The 23,764-nt window shown below is 37.6% G+C and overlaps 2 protein-coding genes across 2 annotated transcripts; both read left to right on the top strand.

Moving 5' to 3' along the window:
* Nucleotides 1–15,161: 15,161 nt before the first annotated feature.
* On the top strand, nt 15,162–15,847 carry LOC140147544 (uncharacterized). The gene is given in 2 exon segments (XM_072169325.1): nt 15,162–15,602; nt 15,605–15,847. Coding segments are annotated over 2 exon segments (684 nt in total).
* Nucleotides 15,848–16,081: 234 nt separating this feature from the next.
* Nucleotides 16,082–16,916, top strand: LOC140147543 (uncharacterized). The gene is given in 3 exon segments (XM_072169324.1): nt 16,082–16,287; nt 16,289–16,486; nt 16,526–16,916. Coding segments are annotated over 3 exon segments (735 nt in total). The 5' UTR covers nt 16,082–16,141.
* Nucleotides 16,917–23,764: the final 6,848 nt, after the last annotated feature.

The following is a 23,764-nucleotide window of genomic DNA, read 5'->3' as shown; positions in this document are numbered from 1 at the left end:
ATGATGGAGATTTCACCGAAGCAAACAACTTTAATTTCAGCGAGCATGATGACAGGAGTAAGACTCTTAAACAGCAGGAGAGAAAACTTGGTCAAAGAGAAAAAGATCTGAATAAAAGGAAAGGGAGATCGATGATAAAATCAAGCAAATGGCCCATGTACAATCATATTCTCTCCAACTGGAGGAACGACATTAAGGAGCTTGAGAGAAATGAAAAGATCATGAAAATGAAATCCCTTGTTGATAGGCCTACTCAAAATTCCCAACCTGCCAGGGAGACCTACAATAATAATAATCAGGATATGGCAACTCTAATGCAACGTATTAGTAACGTTGAAATGGATGTCATCAGACAGAGGCTGGAAAAATTGGAGAAATGTAGCTACCTTAATACTAATAGCCTTGCTTCGGGATATGCAAATCAAGACAGAATAGCCAATCATGATTTGGAATTGTATAAAACCCATGATCATGCCAACATTATCAAGAGGAAACACACAAATTGTGATCCTGATGACCCATATCTCGCTGAAAGATGTAATAATATCAGTAATTCTTACCATAGTCAATCACATTACGCCATGCAGCAGAGTATTCAGAGAGCTCAGAGTCATGCTAATCATTACAGTGGTGAAACTGCTTACAATGTCTCTCCTGATGAGGACAGACGTCATCTTACTGGGCCCTGCGGCACTTACCAGCTTGAAGGTACATGTAGTACTGCCACTCCTAGTAATCGTGTAAGAACTCATACCAATTATAGCGTTCCTTATGGCTATAATGTTGAGAGAAGCCAATACAATCTAGTTGATTCGACAGGTCAGCGAAGATGTGAATTAAGCAGAAATAAATATCAGGCTAGAGCACACTCTATTAATCAAAGAACTCATACAGATAGTGATAATGGCCAGGGTATGTTTGAGTACACCGCTGGCATTAGGAAGAAGCAAGATGATGATGGTATTGGATCTTATCAACAATCATGGAAAAGAAATCAGCAAAGAAAGGAAGTGAGGTCTAAAAACCCCCCTATTGTGATTGACTACCAACATGGTGCTGTTGATAGTGACTACATCATTCGGCATCTTATCCCCGATATCGTGTCTGATGTGAAGAAATATCCTGCCGTACTGATGAAAGATGCAAATCTTAGGTGCAGCTCTAGTTCCACTACATACAGCAGCGGGGTTGATGATCACCACTATAAAAGAAAGAATAGAAGGAGGACTCAGAATAAACGGACATCAGAATAAACGAAAATCAATGTGATTTTACCAGAGACGGCGCGACACCATCTCCACAGAGATATAGAGATGACAGAAATGCTAAAAACAGAAATTACCCTGATAAACGCTATGGGCCTTTCAGACCAGGTATGCGCTTTGCAGACTACAACAGCCTTTTAACTGCTAGTACAACTGTATCGGTGATGGCAAGTGATGACAACACACATGTACACGACATAAAACCACTCAACGTGCACCTGACACAGTGTGACCAGGCTGAATCCAATCCTGACCAAGCCAAGCATGAAGTCAATAAACATAGTGCCAGCAAATCTACACCCAAGCATTTTTTAGAGAGGGGCCATCACACACACATACGGAAATAACAAAAAGCCCGGTTAGCGGCTGCACAGATTCTGCAGTCACGCAACAGCAGAGGCTGTCTCTCACAACTTTCAACATCAAAAACATCAAGAACAATCAAATTGCCCTGACCAAACTGCTTAATGATGCTGACATCATTGGTCTTCAGGAACATTGGCTTTACAATTTTGAGCAGAGTGATATGCTTCGTCTGAACCCTAGCTTCAATGCCCACATTAAATAGGTTGATGATGACAACCCAATTTCTCCATTTCAGCGACCAAGGGGTTTCTCTGGTGTGGCAATCATGTGGAAGAAAACCTTGAATCACTGCATCAGGAAGCTACCTGACGGAGGACTCCGGATCATCTGCATTGAAGTTAAAACGTCACGACGGATTATTATGTATCATTAACTGTTATCTACCATGCAGAGGCAGTGGCATTGAAGCTGATTATGTTGAAGCCCTAGATGAGGTCTCTGAGATTATTCAGAAGTACGGCATGACCCACCGTCTAGTCATTATGGGTGATCTAAATGCCTCCCTCAATCGTGAGTCTCCAACATCCCGTGACAATCACCTTATCAACTTCTGTAGTGAACATGAAATCAACACAGATATCAAGAGTGATCCAACCTTCTATCATGTAAATGGAGTTGACTGCAGTCAAATTGACTACATCCTGTTGAGAGATTGTGACCAAAGGCTTATTACTTCATATGATGTGATCTCCTATGGTGATTTGGCTAGTAATACTTCTGACCATGTTCCAGTGGTAGCCTCATTGAAACTGAACAATAACCACAAGTCAACAAGTCGCAATCTGATGGCCACCTGTCCTGCTAAAGTGAAGTGGGAGAAAGTCAACAAAGATGATTACAGAAACGCAGTTTATGATATCATCAAACCAACCTGTGACATAACCTCTGAGGAAGTCCTACATTCTAGCATTCAAGAGCTTATTCATTCCCTGAAGAAAGCCTCTGAACCCTATTCCAAAGGAAGTCGGAAGGGAAAGGCATCTAAAGATGGGCTTAAAACTTGGACTCCTGAAATTAGCAAAGCCGTTGCTGAATGCAAAAAGTCACACTGGGAGTGGAAACAAGCTGGCTCCTCATGTGACCCACATGACATATCATCAATTAAGCGCAAGTCTGCAAAAGCCAATCTTCGTTCAACTATAAGATCCCACACCAGGAACCAACGGGTTGAGCAGTATAATAAAATTGCGGCTGCCAAATCTGATGACTCAAAATTATTCTTCAAGCTTATCAACCAACAGCGTGGAAAGTCTCAAGAAGTTACTGAAGAACTACTTGTTGAAGATAAGATGCTTAGCTCTCCTCAGCAGATCTCTGAAGCTTTCAGAGAACACTTCCAAAACTTAGCCAATCCTACTTACAGTCCTGGTTATCTACAAAGCTATAAGAACGATGCAATGTTTTACAGAGTGCTGATTGATGACATCTGCTCAGCTGATGAGGACAACATTGAGTGTATCACGTATAAAGAGATGTATGACATCATCAATTCACTCTCCAGTGGAAAGGCTGCTGATACCCATGAGTTGACAGCAGAACATCTAAAGCATGGAGGCCCAGTGGTTGCTGAATATCTTGCTAACATTGTAAACTACATCTTCAAGACGGGTTGCATACCTGACCTCGTCAAGGCTGGGATCCTGACTCCAGTTCTGAAGATAGGGAAGGACCCAACAAATACCTCCAACTATCGAGGAATCACAGTTACCTCTATCATCATGAAAGTGATCGAGAAAGCATGGCTGCTTCGAGTTGCTCCTACCCTGAAGAAACAGCAAAACCCTATGCAGCGTGGATTCACCCAGTCTTCCTCATCTATTAATGCTGCACTGCTTGTATCAGAAGCCCTGAATGAAGCACATGATAATAAGACTCCAGTTCATGTTACTCTTCTGGATGCATCAAAAGCCTTTGATGTGGTGGACCATGACATACTCCTCAATGAGCTCTATCATGTTGGTGTGAAAGGGAAGTTATGGTTAACCTTTCAATCCATGTACCACAATACAACATCATCTGTGAAATGGAAAGGCACCCTCTCTTCAGATTTTTCAGTGAAACAAGGTGTGAGACAGGGAGGTGTTACTTCCGCACCAGGATATAAGATCTATACCAACAATCTTCTCGACCAGCTCCAGTCGCAAATGATTGGATGTGCCATTGGTACTACACAGATTCCAGCACCCACATGCGCTGATGATATAGCAATTATTACTAATGACCCACTTGAAGGCCAAATACTTCTTAATCAAGTACATCAATACAGCAGCTCGCATCGGTACTCCATCAACCCTTCTAAAGTGCTACTACGGTCAAGTACCAAGCTAAGGATAACTTCAGCTATAATAGCAACGGAGAGTCCATTCCAACAGTACAAAATGCTACACATCTTGGTGTTGAAAGAACTAGTACCAACAAGCCAAGCATTGATGGCATGAAGAAGATGGGAAGGAGAGTATCCTATGCTATGATGGGAGCAGGTCTTCATGGAAAAGATGGAATGTCACCTGGTATTGCTCACCATCTCATTACAATTTTTGTGCTACCAAGGATGCTATATGGAGCTGAAGTTCTTAACTTTACGGCAACAAATATAGCCGAGCTTGAGCGATTTTACCGTAAATTACTGCGGCAAATCCAGTTCCTTCCAAACAAGCCACCCCCAGCAAATACTGCCATCTATGCTCTGATTGGGGCAAAGCCTCTCGAAGCTCATATGGATACTGCAAGACTCACTCTCCTTGGCAATATTGCAAGACAGCCAAGCAGCATCGAACACCAAATTGCTCAAAGGCAGTTTGCTGTTAAGAACAACCACAGCAAAAGCTGGTTTATCAATGTGAAAGAGCTCCTGATAAAGTATGGCCTGCCATCTCCATATGAACTACTCATGAGCCCACCCACCAAAGCTGCCTGGAAGAGACTAACAACATCAGCTGTTAACACCTACTGGCAGACAAATTGGCACGATGATTATTGTGAGAAAACCAGCTTAAAGCATCTCAACATCAAAGCATGTAAGATCGAACTCCACATCATATCTGGAGTACATTGCCGCCTGATTGTCGAGAAGTGGAGAAAGCTGCAATTAAGGCAAGACTGATCACTGGCACGTATATTCTGCAATATAATCACGCCAAGTACAACCAGCATGATAATGACCCTACGTGCATCCTCTGTAAGACAGCAACTGAAGACATCACACACTTTCTGGTGAAGTGCCCTGCTCTTGCAGTCCAACGCAATTACCATCGTGCTTCACTTGAAAGGGCCCTCTTTCAGTATTGTGATAAAACAGAGGTTGCAAAAGTCCATGCAGATGACGAACTGCTGGTGCAGTTCATTATGGACTGTTCTCATGAGAAAATTCAGAAGATTCTTGCTCTTCCAACAAGGTGGGAATACATCTTTGAACCTATCACACGACAATGGTGCTACAGTCTGCATGTAAAGAGATGCAATCTCCTCAAACAGATGACAACGACTTAATGATTTTAAGTCCAGAGTCCTTTTTATGGACTCCTTATTCAACGTGTGACTTTTTACAATTAAAGCCTATGGGACTCAAAGCCAGCTCGATTTTGACATGCCAATTATGTCATGCCTATTTTATCAACCAGCTTATGACTTTACTTCCAAATTTTGTCCTGAGTCTATGGAACTCTTTCCAAATTGTGTCCTGAGTCTATGGAACTGTTTTGCCAATCTGTGTCTTCTATTGCCAATGGGACTCTTCGCTAGCCTGATTTTGACTCGCCAATCATGTCTCGCCAACTTGACTCGCCAATTATGACTCTCCAATTATGACTCTCCAATTATGACTCGCCAATTTTGTCTTCACAACTATGTCATTTCAAACTTGCCTGTGCTGCCCATATGGACGCATACTATTACTATTGTTTTTAAAATTGTTTATTTAGTTTGCTGTACAATATATGCACCTTAATATGCATCATCCATGATACTGTGTAGATCTGTGCTTTTGAATATAATCTGCATCTCTTAACTCCTATTACATGAACTCACACATGGCATGGTTAAACCTTTTGCATGATTACATTACATTATATACATGTATTGCATATGCTCTCACTAACAAAGCTGTTTTACATGGGCTATGTAACACATCTGTCATCGATGCTATGTATTATGCCTCGATGAACTCTCTGCATGTACATTTTTTTTTACTTTGCACGAACTTACACTTTGTAGTAGAGCTAGATTAGAGTAGACCCTATGAGCATTTAGTTTTTGTTGTGGATTTTGATGTGTTTTTAATGAGCTTACTTCGCCATTTGTATTGGACTCGTCATTATACAGACCTCGATGGACTAAAGATTTTAAGGAAAGAAAAAAATATCGCTTCGCTCAACGGACCCTTCAACACAGCTGTGGCAGCGAACTTGAAGGGGTGCGCCTGAATATAATAGGCGGGATATCCTTGATGATTCTGATGATTCTGATTCTGATATAGTTATATTATGGTATAGAGTGCCTGGGTCAGCTATTGATCTATTCAATCATCTTAATCATCTTCTTCAAGTAGTTGAGTCCAGGGTTGCCAAACCCGCGATTTGGGCGCCCAATTGGGCGATTTTCAACTTCTGTCCCGCGACAAAGAAAGTGCTCCCGCGATTTCGCGACATTTGGGCTACTTTGAAAATCTCACCCATGAAATGTATTAAATGTTGGGCGATTTGTGACCCAGCCGACTTCAAAACTAATTTTTTTGATCATGATTGCCAATTCTTTCAATGGTCATTCAACAAAAGCACCAAACAAGTAATTCAATAAGCAACTAGTTACAAAACATTCTGTGGTCAGTGTGCTTCCCATAACAATGGCACGCACAGGGAGGGGGCTGGTTAATCGCATCACATGTTGTTGCTAAAGACCACTTGAGCTGGAGGATTATCCTTAGAATATTCCCATCTAAAGCTATCTAAATACTCACAAGTGGTTTAAGGCGACTTAAGTTGCTTCTTAGTGGCAGCGGGTGCCAAGTTTGAAGTTTCTACTTCAACATAAGGTTTTTTTCCCGTTGGCGGTTTTTTTGAAATAAAATGTGTAAACACCTAGTACCGATATCGCACATTTTCTTTTGAAACGGCATGATGATCAAAAGTACCAGCCGTTTTGAATTTGATTAAAAATAGTACATGCACACGTTGTTATCACTCATGGAAATTTTTGTAGGCCTACCCCCCCCCTATATTGCAATGAATGGCATGTCTATTAATAAATGTGTTCGTTTTCCTGGTATTTTTTTAAAATAATTTTTGTTCGTTTGTTTATAATTTGTTTCAGCATTTCCCAAAATTAAAAAAGATAGTGCAGAACCCGTCAAAAGTCAACATTTTATTTTCCTTGCAGTTTATTTTTTTTTTCTTAAATTTTTGAAAATGTTTGTTAATTTTTATTATTTCAATTTGCAGTTTAAACATTTTTTTTTTTTTCTTCAATTTTATTTTTTTTGACTTTAATTTATTTTTATAATTATTTCCACAAAAATTCACAAATAAATTTTCCTTACAGTAGGCCTCACGCCTATAACAAAAAAAAATCAGTTTTTGTTAGTTTTTATAATTTATTTCAGCATTAAAAAAAAAATAGAAAGAAAGGGGTGTAGAACCCCCCCCCCCCCAGCCGTCTTTTAATTGTTCTTTTTTTAAAAACTTTTTTCATTTTTTGTTAGTTTTTTATAATTTATTTCAGCTTTTCCCAAAACTTCCAAAATAAAGGGGGGTGTAGAACCCCCTCAAATCGACTTTAAATTTATCTTCAGCTTTTTTTTTTTTTATTTATTATTTTTTTTCAATTTTTTCAGTTTTGTTGTTTTTTAGAATTTATTTCAACATTTTCCAAAATTTAAAAATAAAAGCGGGGTGTAGAACCCCCTAAATCGACTTTAAAATTTTGGGCGATTTTTTGGCTATTTGGGCGACATTTCACGGCTAATACCCGCGACTTGGGCTGAAAAGTTTTGGCAACCCTGGTTGAGTCAGAAGGTAAAGATTATATACTTATGGGTGATCTTAATTGTGATCTATTAACAAGCACTCCGCATTGTTATACAAATAGACTCAAAGAAATTTGTAGTAATATGAACCTTGTACAGCTAATTAAGGAACCAACCAGGATAACCAAGAATAGTGAAACACTCATTGATGTTATATATTGTACAAATCCTTCTAAGATATGTGATTCTGGAGTAATTCATGTTGGTTTAAGTGACCATTCAATATCATATGCAATATGGGGTAAAAAACACAGGATATGTAATGAACCAACAAATGAAAATAATGATGATAAAATGCATGCAGATAATCATAACTTCAGAACATCTCGTTCTTACAAGAAATTCAATGAAACTGACTTCTTAAATGATTTGTGTCAAACAAACTGGGATAGTGTATTTAATACTGGTAATGTTAACACTTCAGCTGAACTATTTGAAAAATTATTTCTTGAAGTAATTGACAGGCATGCACCTTTTAAAAAGCATAAAACTCGTAAAAAGTGTGCTCCATGGATCACCTATGATGTGCTAAATATGATGCTTAAATGTGACAAACTTAAACAAATTGCTATTAAATCAAGTAATGATAACAAATGCTGGGAAAATTTCCGTAAAATTAGAAACGATACTAACAAACTTATAAAAGATAAAAAGAAAGAGTTTCTTAAACAAGGTTTTGATGCTCACAAGAATAATATAAAAAAAAGCTGGGAACATCTACGGCATATTGTTCCATCTAAAGGTAAAAATACAAAAATCTCTGTTATTAACTCTGAAAATGGCCTGGCACTAACTGAACCTAAGGATAAAGCAAATGAATTGAACAATTTTTTTTGCCAATATAGGCCCTAAACTTGCAAGTAAGATTGCTAAAAATAACTTTTGTAATTATGAAGTCAATGAAAAGCAGCAAACTGATCAGTCACATTTTGAATTTGTAAATGTATCAAATGACTATGTATTCAATCAACTCAATAAGTTAGCAAATGATAAAGCTACTGGTTTAGATAACATTCCATCTCGACTACTGAAACTAGCATCACCAGTAATCACACCAATTGTAACTTATTTAATAAATAATTCTTTTGCATCATGTACTTTTCCTACATGCTGGAAACGTGCAAAGGTGATTCCTGTATTTAAAGCTGGTGATCCCAATGATCCTAGCAATTATAGACCTATCTCAATTCTAGTTGTTATCTCTAAAATTATTGAAAGGGCCGTGTTTGATCAACTGTACAAGTACTTAAATGTAAATTGTTTAATTAATATAAACCAATCTGGTTTCCGGCCATCTCACTCCACTTCTTCTTCTCTTATAAACATCACGGAGGACTGGTATAATGAAATTGATAAAGGTAATTTAATTGGATTATGTCTGCTGGATCTGAAGAAAGCATTTGACACCGTAGACCATAATATCTTCTTGAGTAAGCTTAAAATGTATAAAGTAGGTGAATATTGTATTAAGTGGTTTACTAGTTATCTTTCTGGTCGCACCCAATGTACATCTGTAAATGGGACTCTCTCAGACTTTAAAGAAACTGATTGTGGAATGCCCCAGGGCTCAATTGATGGACCACTCGCTTTTCTCATTTATATAAATGATTTACCAAATTATGTTTCTCATTGTAAAGTTAATATGTATGCAGATGATACTGTGTTGTACTATGCCTCTAACTCGTCAAAAGATATCACGGAATGTATTAATAATGATTTAAAAATGATAAATAATTGGTTACAAAGTAATAAACTTAGTCTGAATACTGATAAAACTGAATTTATGCTAATAGGATCTAGACAAAGACTCAATACAATTAAGAACAGTGTTAATGAATTATCTATCAACATAAATGGTGTAACTATAAAGAAAGTTAATAAATGTAAACATCTGGGTGTAATTATTGATGACACATTAACTTGGAATGAGCAAATCAATAATGTACATAAAAAAAGTCTAAAAGGTATGTTCATGCTCAAACAATGCAGGGTAAATAGTCTCCCTAAGGATATTTTATGTACTGTGTATAATGCTATTGTTCTGCCGCACTTAGATTATTGTAATGTTGTATGGGGAAATTGTGGTGTTACTGTTTCAAAGAAACTTCAAGTTATTCAAAACAGGGCTGCAAGAACTATCTGTGGTGCACAATGGGACACACCTAGCATAGATGTCCGTGCTGAACTTAATTGGAAACCATTAATTGACAGACAAAACTCAAATTGTTTAATTTTAACCTACAAAATCTTAAATCATCTTGCACCTCCTTATTTGAGTCATATTTTCAGTCACGTAAACAATACCTATAATTTTCGTCAAAGCCAAAGCAATGTGACTATTCCCCTGCCAAGAACAGAGTACAAAAAGCGCAGTCTGTCATATAGAGGTGCTGTAAGCTGGAATGAACTAGAAAATAATATCCAAAACTCTCCAACATTGTTTACTTTCAAAAATAATCTTAAAAAATCATAAAGCCATGCCTGTAAGCATGGTATGTATGTAACCATAAGTATCATTTTGACTTGACAATTAATACTTTTGAGTTTGTAATATGTTTAAGTCTAGATAATAAGCTTTTGTAATTATTTGTTATTTTGTAAATGTATGTTTGTTTATGCACGGCCCCAAGGAAGAACAACTTTTGTTGAATTGGGCTTTCCGTGTTGAAATAAAGTCTAATATATATATATTTCTGGAGCGTCACCCATTTAGGGTGACAGAGTTAATTAAGTATGCAGATTTGATTAGAAAATTTGCGTCTAGGTTTGGGGGTCAAGGCTGGTGGGACTATGACAAAGAGTTTCGGTTAAGTCAAGCGCTGGATTCAACACGGTCATGGGCAACTTATGGTGCTGATTTGTTTTTAGAAAAAATGGCGATGACTGTTTACAGCCATCAAGGTTCCTTTCATGGGCAATTCTCGGATCAGGCATCATTCGGTTAGTCCTCAATGACCAGGCGCTCTTTTTATTGTTTCGACTTCAACAAGGGTAAATGTATCTGTAAGCCCTGTAGATTTGCCCATCGATGCTCATACTGCACCAAGCCAGGTCACGGGAGCTATCAGTGTATGCTCAAGTCTGGGAGTCAAGACAGTTAGCGCAAAAAGAAACGATCTTGTTCAGAGCAATCTTTTCGTGCATGTATTGTGGGTTTTTGAGAATTGGCGTCAAAATCCAACGCCAATATACAACCTTCAGTATTGAGGCGCTCGGATGTCTTAATTCAAAGCCTTGGGGCGACAGTCATCTCATTTAGTTTCAGAGTGTCTAAAAATATTCAGTTTGGCGAATCACAGTTAGTGGTTGTTAGGGCAATGTTATTAAGAATTTGTGTGTAGTGTTTGGAAGTACTAAAAAGATCAGTTGAATTTTGCCACTTTCAAGATCAGCATCTGTTTCAGTCTCATTCACTTCAAATTGGTGCAGCAACAACTGCTTGGCAAATGGGCATATCGGACCTACCGATTCAGGCAATGGGAAGTGGTCAGGAGCATTTAAAAATACTAGTTTACCTATTCTTATAGGCTAATCCTGATGAAATAGAAGGGCTTTGTTTCTTGGTGCTTATAGGGACAAGTCACACAAACAACGTAAACTAAATGTAAACAAATATACATATTGGCCATTAAAGGCACCAGTAAAAACATGGAATTACAAATCAAGTTAAAATACATAGCTTAATTAATATCAATAACAGTAAATAACATGTTAATGATAAATGGTAAGAAAATAATTTTAGTAATACGTATGTTATATTACATGATGGAAGCCCAAAGGGGGGATCTGCATGCGCTTCTAGTATCTGCAGAAGACGTCCCTGACTTGCTCGTCTTTCACCTTGGGTGAGAGGCTTACATTAGGGTGCATCAAGCGCCCCTCATGTCAACCATATTTTTTGCTCCTAGTGTCAAACTGCCATTTAACTAGAAAATCATCCCCTCCCAATTTAAATTAAATCAGAGGTTGACTCCTATGATTACATGTTTAACATTAAGACAGTGGTGATGATACTAGAATGTAATTCCTTTTTTCCCATCTGCTTTGCTTTCACAGAATCTTCAAATGGAAAGACCCAAAAGAACTAGCCGGGTTAATTACAGAGACCTACTGCAAGGACCCAAAAGAACTAGCCGGGTTAATTACAGAGACCTACTGCAAGGACCCAAAAGAACTAGCGGGTTAATTACAGAGACCTACTAACCGGGTTAATTACAGAGACCTACTGCAAGGACCCAAAGAGTAAACAAAATCTGCAAATTGGTCAACTTCAAAACTCTATCCCTTGGAAGTAATCGATGTTAAAAATGATGAACATGAAAATTCTTTGGTAAATGTACATTGGATTGGATGGGCAACCAAGTATGATGAATGGCAAAATGCTGAAGAAATTGTAGACATTCCTTCTGTTTAGATTGAGGCCACTCCAGAAGCAAAGGACCTGTTTTGTGCCCAACTTGCTGTCACACTGAAAGAAACTCTTCATTCTCAACGCAAGGTTAACTCTCTGGCAGAATTCGAATCCCTGTGGTCATGGACATATTCACATTCTTTGCCCAGAAGGTATTGCTCACCCCATCAGGAAAACTCACTTCACTTTGGACACTTTCGCTCAGTGGAAAGAACTACTAGGGAACAACTGTTCTTCCGTATTGTAAATGCACATGGTGATCATTTTGCCTAAATCGTACATGAGACAGTAGAATTTTGGCTGCTAGAGCGTGCACAGTTGATAGTTTATAACCAAGTGGGAAAAGCGTCATTGATCCACCGAGGATTTGTGTTCGTTTTGAAGTTTGTAAAGGACAAAGGGAACAAATTTGAATTTAAAGAGATCATGGACAGTTTAAGTTAAATAGTTTGGAAAGTGACAATTTCAAATTTGACTTGCAGGTTTTTCTCCGGGTGCTCCGGTTTTCCTCCTGCATCTAAAATCGGACCTCTTCCTATATCCCTGTCCCGTAATATCCGGATGGCTTCAGTTATTAACCGAATTCATAACCGTCATTTTTAACTCATCACTCAACCAAATCTCAAGATTTTATTCTCTGAAATTTGTTGAAATAAACAATTTTTATCAAAACTTATATTTCGCCCTTCAAAAAGTCGAACAGGCTAAAACGGACTTACTTACGGACAACAAATGCGCACATGCGGAAGTCATTGTACCGCGTATGGATATCAATAACCTCCGTGCCGGTACACCGCGGTGTGCGTAAATCATCTAACGACCAATTTGATTGGGTCGCACATATGGCGTGATACGCGGAGATTATGAATCGACTTCGATGTATGCAAATTTTACCCTTCAATTACTGAAGATCTACTGTCCAATGCCTTAGAATTTGCATCCGCGTATGATCATATCACAGATGATGAAACGCAGGTTATATTCCAGACCAAGAAATCGTTACTGTACAAAAACCAAACCCCATGGTTCAAGAAGAGTAACTCAAAGTTTGATGTCACCATGGGCAGATTTGATGGTGCTGAAACTTGTGAGCTCGTTGGTTTGTATTTGCTGTCACAATTGCAACATATCGACATCAATGTCGGATTGTATCGCGATGATGGCCTCGCCATTTGCAAGAAAACACCACGGCAAGTAGAAAACATCAAAAAAGAGATCTGCAAAGTATTCTCCAAAAACAACCTCAATATAACAATTGAAGCCAACAAGAAGACGGTTGATTACTTATATTACTCTTGACTTGCATGATGGATCATATAGACCCTATATGAAGACCAAATATAACCCTCTTTATGTACATAGAGACAGCAACCACCCACCATGGATAATAAAGAATATTCCGGACAGTATAAACAAACGCTCACTAAAATTTCTGCAAATGAACAGGCCTTCAAGTCTGCCATTCTGTCATATCAAACAGCTTTGCAGAATAGCGGATATAGTGAGACACTCACATTCAATGATCACCGGAAACCAAATAAAGACAACAATAAACAACAACGCTCAAGAAATACAACTTGGTTCAACCCGCCATATAGCGAAAGCGTATCAACAAACCTTGGAAGAAAATTCTTCAACTTGCTGGACAGATGTTTTCCCCCTGGCCATAAATTGCAAAAACTCTTAAACAGGAATACTGTCAAACTTAGGTTGCATGACCAATGTAAAACAAATTATAACTTCACACAACAGATCAATTTTGCGCAAAACAGAACTCAAGGATCCAGATGAACTGTAAAGTGAAACTTGACTTGGCAACTGTTTAGCTACCAGTATAGTTTACTAAACGACTGTAACTCGCCTTGACAATTCCCATAAGGAAACATAACATAACTCATTCAAAACACGTTTTAATAGTCACAGGAGTGACTTCAATAATAGCGCCAATAGGCATTCAACAACATTGAGTGAGTACATTTGGAAATTACAGGATAAGAAAATACCTTATTCAACTGAATGGAAATTAATTAGTCGGGCTAAGGCCTATTCAACTACCAACAAACTATGCAGACTTTGTCTAGAGGAAAAATACTTCATCACATTTAAGCCTCATCTCTCCTCACTGAACAAAAGGAATGAACTAATAAACACTTGTAGACACAGGAAGAAGCATCTCTTGATCAACTTCAACTGAGCAATATGTCAAGTATTGACTGCCATCATGAACTTGAATTGCTTATATAATGTTATGTAACCATTTTTGACTGTAAATTTATGCCAATTAAACTGTCTAAATATCTAGCACTAGCTCCACGCGCTTCACGCTCGGTCACACGCTTCGTGCTCCCGGTTACCGCCAGTTCGTGGCGTGAGCGCTCCGCACTAGAAATTGGGGCATCATAATCAGTTTCTAGTGAATAGCATATTATTCTGATGAGTGTAGGTCGGCTTCGGCTGGCCTGCATGAAACAATATTGTAAATAATGCTTTAAGGCAAAAAGCAGTATCGACGCCCTTGTACCAGAGGACCACGCTGTTGTGACAAGATCATGCTCTGAGTCTGAAGTTCTAAAGATATGTGTTCAGTTTAAACGCAGTCAAAAAGTCAGTTTGTACAAACTGCACAGTGTCAATGCAAAAAGTAAAACACTTTTTTAATACTCAGTTGTCAACCCAGAAAGTTGACAAATGAGAGCATCAGTCTAGGCACATATGCTTCTGTGAATTGAATATAATAAAATAAATAAATAAAATTTCGGAATTTATATACTGGTTCAAGGTTTCTTTAACAGTTCCTATAGAAACAAACAAACATGGCGCATGCACATGGTTTCCGTGTATTTTGGTATATTTTACTTATATCCTTCATTCAGCCTGCTGCACAACTTGCTCAACCTGAAAATGAATGGCCACATTAAGAAATTTTAAGTGTAAATAATTTGCTCATGTACAAGTTGGCATTTGGAGGTCGCTACCAGAAAAATACTTTTACTGACAAAGGACTTAGGAACATTTTAGATCAAATATTTTCGAAACACCATATGACCTCCAACAAGGTTAATTTACCCCCTGTGCTAAAAACTCTCAGTGGTCGCCTCAGATGGTTGCACAAGACTGCAAAGGATCGTGGGCTAAAACTCAATTGTTAAAACTATGGCAGGCTTCGACCTATGTGATCAGGCTTCCTCACATGATGGGCAGTCCCACAAAAAAACTACAACAAACAGAGAATAAACTTGCACAAGTTCAACAACAACTTGATGCACAAAAGGTTGAAAATAGTGAATTAGCAAGGGTGAATGAGAGAATGAAACATTGGAAAAAGTGGGGGAAGGGTGGAAGGGGTCGCTCAAAAGGCAAAAAGAATGTGAGCAAGTTGCAAAAAAATAGGCGTAAGAAAAAAAAAGCAGAAAATGTTATAGAAACCTTGAGTTTATTGCTAGGTGACAGTGTAAAGGCGATCACGGTGACAATTGAAGATGAAGATGGTAAGCAAATAGAAGTGACAGTTGAGGGAGATGGATTAAAAAAGGGTATGTTTGTACACAAGAGGATATTGATGAAATGGTATTCATAATGGATTCACAAAATATAGCAGTAAGGGGGTACCACGAAATTGCTGCACGCCACTCTTGCCTTCCACAATCTTACAAAGTAAACGACCGGAGAAAAGAACTGAATGAGACATGCAATGTCAAAGAAACAACTGGTAGGCACAATGGTATGTGGCAGTCTCTTGAAGAGTCCTTAACAAGGACTTTATCACACCCAAACGACAGAATCTGATTAAAGATGGGATAGTTCATATAAAGTTCAGTGGTGATGGTACCAGAGTGGGAGCAAGAAAGATTTTTGTTAACATTACATACACCATCATAGGGGAAGATACATGCATGTCACATAAAGGGAACTATCTATTGGGAATTATCAAATGTCTGGAAGAGGGAAATGTTTTGAAAGAAAATTTAAAAGAACTCTTTGAAGAATTTATCAATCTGGACTCTGTAATGATCATGGTGTAAATGTCAAGGTGTTAAAGTTCTTGGGGTGGGGGGAGATTTGAAATTTTTAAACCAAATTATGGGAATAGATGGGTTTGGGAGCAACTACTGTTGTCTTTGGTGTACCTGCCATAAAAATGAACGTCATGACATGACCAAAGAATGGTCTATGTCTGATCAATCAAAAGGGGCAAGAACCGTCATGCAAATTGAAAAATGTTCCAAAGAGAAAAAAAACATCTCCAACAAGATTCAATTGCTATTCACCATGACTCTTTAGATCTATTCCCATTACCAATGTCATTCCCGATACATTACACATGTTTATGCGAATCGGTGATCAACTTATTGGTCAACTAATTTCCTACCTCCAGACTCAAGACAATATCACTCGGCTTACTGGCAAACAAACATCACTAGAATAGTTCTCAAATATAATGAAATTCCAGGAGTTTATCCACAGTATCGGAAAATCTGATTGGTACTTTGGTGTTAAAGATGGTAAATTGAATTATAGAGCATTCACTGGTCCTGAGCATCATAGAATTCAGGCACATATAGATCTAGCTAGTTTAATACCCAACCATAAGAAATTGCTGGACATTATTGCTCTATGGAAAAAGTTTGTGTGGATTGCTAGTAGGTGGGGGTTGAAATTGTCTGAGATTACTGAATTTCAACATGAAGTAAAACAGTGGGTGACTGACTATGCAAAGGTATATCAAATGAAGGATGTAACCCCTTACATGCATGCTTTAGCATTCCACTTGCCAGAAGCTGCACCTTCTCAGGTGCATACAACCAGCCCACAGAAGAGGATGCCAGAGGGCAAGATGAAAGGGCAAAACTTGTAGATCTTGAAGAAAAAAAAGAGTACGAATCTATGAATTGCTTCCGTGGATATAGGGAGAACTACATTGGGGAAATTCTGCAACGTGTTCAAAGTGAACAAAATATATAACAATGATTATGTGGACATGTCAGTGATGCTCAAGAAAAACAACCAGAATAATACAGTGTGTCCGAAGTGCAGTTTTGTAGGCTCAGCAACTGACAACATAATGTCCAGATTGTAAGCATGACTTGACCCACCATATCCAGGATTTGACCCCTATCACATAACCCTATCAAACCATGCACCTCAACCACCGAGTCCCTTGGTTGGGGAGCCATATATGGCTAGCCCCAATCGAGAAGAAATGGTTAGGGAGGTCCTTCATCGCGTACAGGAACACACACTCTCTGGAGAAGACAGGAATGGATTGTCATTTGGAGTGATGCAATACCGTATCTAATATCGGCTGAACTGCAAGATGACCTTCATATACATGTTGCATATGTCAAGAAACAGTTTCAAAGGGAGAGATGGAAGAACACAGCCAGAATCACAGAGATGGAGCGACAACATACAAGAAATGTTTTGGAAATGTTTTATGGAGACCAGGCCCTGACACATATAACTCAAATCACAAATGAACACTTAAGATATTAAATTAAATTATGTCATAATTTGTAAAGAAAACAGGAAACGTAGGCGTATTGGGTTCCATATGTGTTGTTGGTGCCAATTTCTGGTTGTGCACCCCTAATTCAGGCTCATTTGCATATTTGATAGATTGATACCAAGATCGATTCATTGGTTACTCGGAAATTTGAGCAAGCTGTATTTACCTGGATCTCTTACTAAGTTTTAACTTACAAATATTGGTTTTACACTGAATCCTGAGACTTTGTGTTGCTGTTTCTACATTAAATGAAAGATGAAAGATACATTGCATCGTCCAGTTGAGTAATTTGGCAGTGTAAGAAGGAGTTAAAACGAGAGGTGAATTTTAATTTACCGGTAATTCATAGGCTTGCCTGGTAGAGAAATAATACTTCAAAATGGCTCTACATTCAAGTTAAAACTTACGAAGAAAATGAGAAATTCACAATGAAGGATCTTGCCAAAGTGGGCTGGTTACCTATAATGAACTAAGGACATCTTCTAGATACTAAATATCATCTTATTTGCGTCGAAATAAGGCGCTTTGGTCCTCAAATACCCCGATAAAGTGGATAAGCCTATAATTGCTTTGATGGAAAAAGTTTTTCATGAACTACAGTCTCACGTGTACATGGGTCACGCTCGATTTTTCTGTAAATATAGAGGACGCTATAACGATTCTATGATAGGAGTAGATGGCCTACAGCAGATGAATAAGACCTGGGAATAAGACTATTTCAAGTGAATTCTGCTGCTATAAAATACATGAATAAAACCAAGGAAAAATGGCTAAAGCATATCCAACTTATCCAAGTGACAGCGACAGTCCATTAAGCTCAAATGAAAGGGTAGAAAGGTGGCGTAGTAGTATGACCTACGGCCGTGACGACTCGAAACCTACTAGTCCTACTCTGAGACCAAGAGACTTCATTGCAAGAGACTCAGATGGTGCCTCACAATGTTCAGCATCAAAGTCAATAGTCATTTGGCAGTGTGAGAAGGAGTTAAAACGAGAGGTGAATTTTAGTTAACCGGTAATTACAAACATTTGTAGGCTTGCTTGGTAGAGAAATAATGCTTCAAAATGTGTAATTTTTAACCATTTGAACATTTCTAAAGTGGTCCCTTACAGCTTGGGGTCAAAGGTCAAAATAAGTTTTGCGACGTTCTGACATGTATAGCCTTGTCGATTGCCATTGTAGCTTCTGAATTATGCACCGTGTACTGACAGAAGTCATAACTCGCTGTGATATTTGAACGCAACAGGAATTTTTTTCCCATCGGTAAATCTTTAGAATATGAGGGTAGGTCAGTATGTATTAAAGAGTTGACTTGTGACGTCATATGTGGATTGTTTTTATGGCATTTCTCAATGATTACATAAACACTGCACCTTTGTCTTTCAAACAACACATGTATGTAAAAATTATATCACACACTTGATTAAAATCAATGGTCTAGAGTCACCTGCTGAAATTGAGTCATTTTTGTTAAGGGAAATAAGAGGTTGAAATGAGGTATTGTTGTATTTTGTATATTTTCTCCGGAATTAAAAGTATGAAAAATGCTGCCTCTTGTAACAGTAATAGAACACAAACTACCAGTTCATTAACCCATATTTGTTGGGCTGTAAAGGTTTTAGTATATTTAAAATACGATGTATGATATACATGTACGACGATGGTGGGAGAAGGGGATTCAGTGATGTACAAGACAATTAAAGATACTTATGATGGCATGACTGTTGTGAAAGGAGAATGTATAAGTCATATGCAAGCTGGAAAAAGCAAGTTGGAAAAAACTTGTGTGATTCGACAAAGAAGCATACCAAAAATTGTAGCCCCTTGTCCAAAGGCAAGGGTCTTGGTGGTAAGGGAAGGCTGACACAAGAAGTGATTGACAGCATGCAAACCTATTATGGTCGCGTAGTAACTGTCAAGAAAGACATACTGAATGATGAAAAAGTCAAACATAATGCAATCAGGTATCTAGACCATCTATATAGTATCACTGCGCGTCATCATCGCCAAACCTCAGAATCAGTATTGCCCCCTAGTTGAGCTATCTTGGTGTGGATGGCAAAGAGATATGGCAAAACAAACTAATGATGTTTTGCCACATGGTGTAGTAAAGTGCATTTCACCTGTATTTTAGTAACCCTAATAATGGAGTCCACTACATTGTTATCAACCGGCCTCGATACTATTCAACACTAATAAATTTACCTTTCATGTTTATATATAAATTTTAAAATAATGCTTTTACTCTGTATATTGACATGTCATTTGACCTTCAGGTTACAATATGTTGATTTAAATACATATACTTACACTATTACACTTATGTCTATAAAGATTTCTTTCTACTTCTTAACCAAGACCCCTTATTGATGCAATAGGTCAGTATTTTTTTAAATAAAAATAGTGTACAAATGTTGCATCAGAAAAAAATCAAACCACCAGAAACTGCTGACATGTGTACATAACACATTTGCGATTTTCATTTGTGGATGCAATTTTAGTTGACTTATGCATTAGTATCAGGGGAGTGGTGAAATGCGCAATTTCTTTTCTTAAAAATTTGCCAAAAATGTAACTTTTATTAACCTCTACATTATTTATGATCACCTGAGACAAACCTGTTTTTGTGTGCTTTACTTGCATACATAATTATGCAAATCTTTAAAACAATTTTGAACAATTTTGAATGCAATTTGTAATATTTCTATGACAAAACTTTATATAGAATTCATAATTCAAACAAACATTGTGCATTATATCCTTTGTCTTAAAGGGATTGATTGTTGTAATTCAATTTCAATTGTAAGTTTTAACAAAACTTCTGATATGTAACAAATTCAAATTCTACTTTTTTCAGTTTAATTAAGTTATTTATAAATAATTCAAAATTTAATTTTACAATTTCAATACCATACTTTTCAATCCAAGATTTATCAGTGTATGCCACTTGCTAAAATACATATACAGTTAGACTATACATGTATAGACTGTGTCTAGGTTGCAAATTTAACCTAAATAGCATGGCACCGGTCATTATCAAGAAATATATGACTGCTGTTATCAAGTTTTGTGGTTTCTTGCAATGCAATCCACTACTATGTAGACAGCACCACTTGAGCCAGACCAACATCATGGCACTACAGGTGCACGCCCGCAACTCATGTGCCGGGTTGTCCCATAATGTAATGATGAGGGGCTAAAGACTAAGCAGAAACACAATGATCACCTGAGACATGTGCTTTACTTGCATAGATATTATGCAAATCTTCAAAACAATTTTGAACAACTTTGAATGTAATTTGTAATATTTCTAAGACAAAACTTTGTATAGAGTTCATAATTCAAACAATCAAAAATTCAACCTAAATAGCATGGCACCGGTCATTATCAAGAAATATATGACTGCTGTAATGAAGTTTTGTGGTTTCTTGCAATGCAATCCACTACTATGTAGACAGCACCACTTGAGCCAGACCAACATCATGGCACTACAGGTGCACGCCCGCAACTCATGTGCCGGGTTGTCCCATAATGTAATGATGAGGGGGCTAAAGACTAAGCAGAAACACAATGATCACCTGAGACATGTGCTTTACTTGCATAGATATTGTGCAAATCTTCAAAACAATTTTGAACAACTTTGAATGTAATTTGTAATATTTCTAAGACAAAACTTTGTATAGAGTTCATAATTCAAACAATCAAACATTCAACCTAAATAGCATGGCACCGGTCATTATCAAGAAATATATGACTGCTGTAATGAAGTTTTGTGGTTTCTTGCAATGCAATCCACTACTATGTAGACAGCACCACTTGAGCCAGACCAACATCATGGCACTACAGGTGCACGCCCGCAACTCATGTGCGGGTTGTCCCATAATGTAATGATGAGGGGGCTAAAGACTAAGCAGAAACACAATGATCACCTGAGACATGTGCTTTACTTGCATAGATATTGTGCAAATCTTCAAAACAATTTTGAACAACTTTGAATGTAATTTGTAATATTTCTAAGACAAAACTTTGTATAGAGTTCATAATTCAAACAATCAAAAATTCAACCTAAATAGCATGGCACCGGTCATTATCAAGAAATATATGACTGCTGTAATGAAGTTTTGTGGTTTCTTGCAATGCAATCCACTACTATGTAGACAGCACCACTTGAGCCAGACCAACATCATGGCACTACAGGTGCACGCCCGCAACTCATGTGCCGGGTTGTCCCATAATGTAATGATGAGGGGGCTAAAGACTAAGCAGAAACACAATGATCACCTGAGACATGTGCTTTACTTGCATAGATATTGTGCAAATCTTCAAAACAATTTTGAACAACTTTGAATGTAATTTGTAATATTTCTAAGACAAAACTTTGTATAGAGTTCATAATTCAAACAATCAAAAATTCAACCTAAATAGCATGGCACCGGTCATTATCAAGAAATATATGACTGCTGTAATGAAGTTTTGTGGTTTCTTGCAATGCAATCCACTGCTATGTAGACAGCACCACTTGACCAGACCAATATCATGGCACTACAGGTGCACACCCACAACTTGCATGTTGGGTTGTCCCACGATGTGATAATGAGGGGGCTTACAACCAAGCAGAAACACAAAGGTAAATTTGTCTATTCACATTTAGGACATGGAAGACTATTCCATGATAAATGTGAATCAAGGGAAATATTACTAAACTTACGAAGAGCTTGTCTTGTTCTAGCATCTTTAGCCTGGAACATGTAAAATTGTTAGCCTGGAACCAATCAGCAATATCTAATTCAGGTTAGTATTATTGTGATTTTCATTTGTGGAGGAAATTTTAGTTGACTTATGCATTAACAAGGAACTAGTATCAGGGGAGTAGTGAAATGCACAATTTCTTTTATATGGCATTTTTTTCGTACAACCTTAACAAAACTTGAAAGAAGTTTGCCAAAAATGCAACTTTTAACCTCTACATTATGTATGATCACCTGAGACAAACCTGTTTTTGTGTGCATAGATATTATGCAAATCTTCAAAACAATTATGAACAACGTTGAATGCAATTTGTAATATTTCTAGGACAAAACTTTGTATCAAATTCATAATTCCTCCATTGTGCATCATATCCTTTGTCTTAAAGGGAATGATTGTTGTAATTTGATTTTGATCATTAATTTGTCATGTAGAAATTCATTTTCAATTGTAAGTGTTAACAAAACTTCTGATATATGTAACACAGTTCAATCTCTACTACTTTTTTTTCAGTTTAATTAAGTTATTTATAAATAATGCAAAATGATTCTAATTACAAATTGTTTATAATTTTACAATTTCAATACCATACTTTTCATCAGTTTTAATCAGTCGGTTTAATCGGTGTATTCCACTTGCCAAAAACATATACAGTTAGACTATACTTGTATAGACTGTGTCACTATCAAGAAATGACTGCTGTAATGAAGTTTTGTGGTTTCTTGCAATGCAATCCACTGCTATGTAGACAGCACCACTTGACCCAGACCAACATCATGGCACTACAGGTGCACACCCGCAACTTGCATGTTGAGTTGTCCCACGATGTGATAATGAGGGGGCTTACAACCAAGCAGAAACACAAAGGTAAATTTGCCTATTCACATTTAGGACATGGAAGACTATTCCATGATAGATGTGAATCAAGGGAAATATTATTAAACTTATGAAGAGCTTGTCTTGTTCTAGCATTTTTAGCCTGGAACAGCCTAAAAATTATGGATGTCCCACCTTGCTACTATCACACTAGCATTCAATATTTCTTTACTACTAGAAAACTTGTGATTTCAGAACATGAAACAATTTTTATGAAATCAATAGAAAGGATAATGTGTTTCATATTGGAAGAGAGCCAGCTCTCTGGCTACCAAGGCTCAATTATATTATATCAATTATAGATAAGCATCTTATATTGCCACTGCAATACAAGTGCTATATATGTAGCAGGTGGCATAACTTTGAATTGATGCATTTGCCCCACTATTTACCTGATGATTTTTTCAGCATTTATACATGTAGCTTTGTGCATATTTCCGTATTTCACTCACAGCGAGTTCGTCTTACTTCTGTGTATAGCCTCGTTTTTGATTTGTCTGAAATACCATCTCGCCGATAAAAAATGACTTTTTGACAGCTTGAATGAGGGCCAGGAAGAACGGGTTGTCCCATG

The sequence above is a fragment of the Amphiura filiformis genome, chromosome 3 (genome assembly GCF_039555335.1).
Source record: "Amphiura filiformis chromosome 3, Afil_fr2py, whole genome shotgun sequence".
Classification (NCBI taxonomy): Eukaryota; Metazoa; Echinodermata; class Ophiuroidea; order Amphilepidida; family Amphiuridae; genus Amphiura; species Amphiura filiformis.
This window is presented reverse-complemented; position numbering and strand designations above follow the sequence as displayed.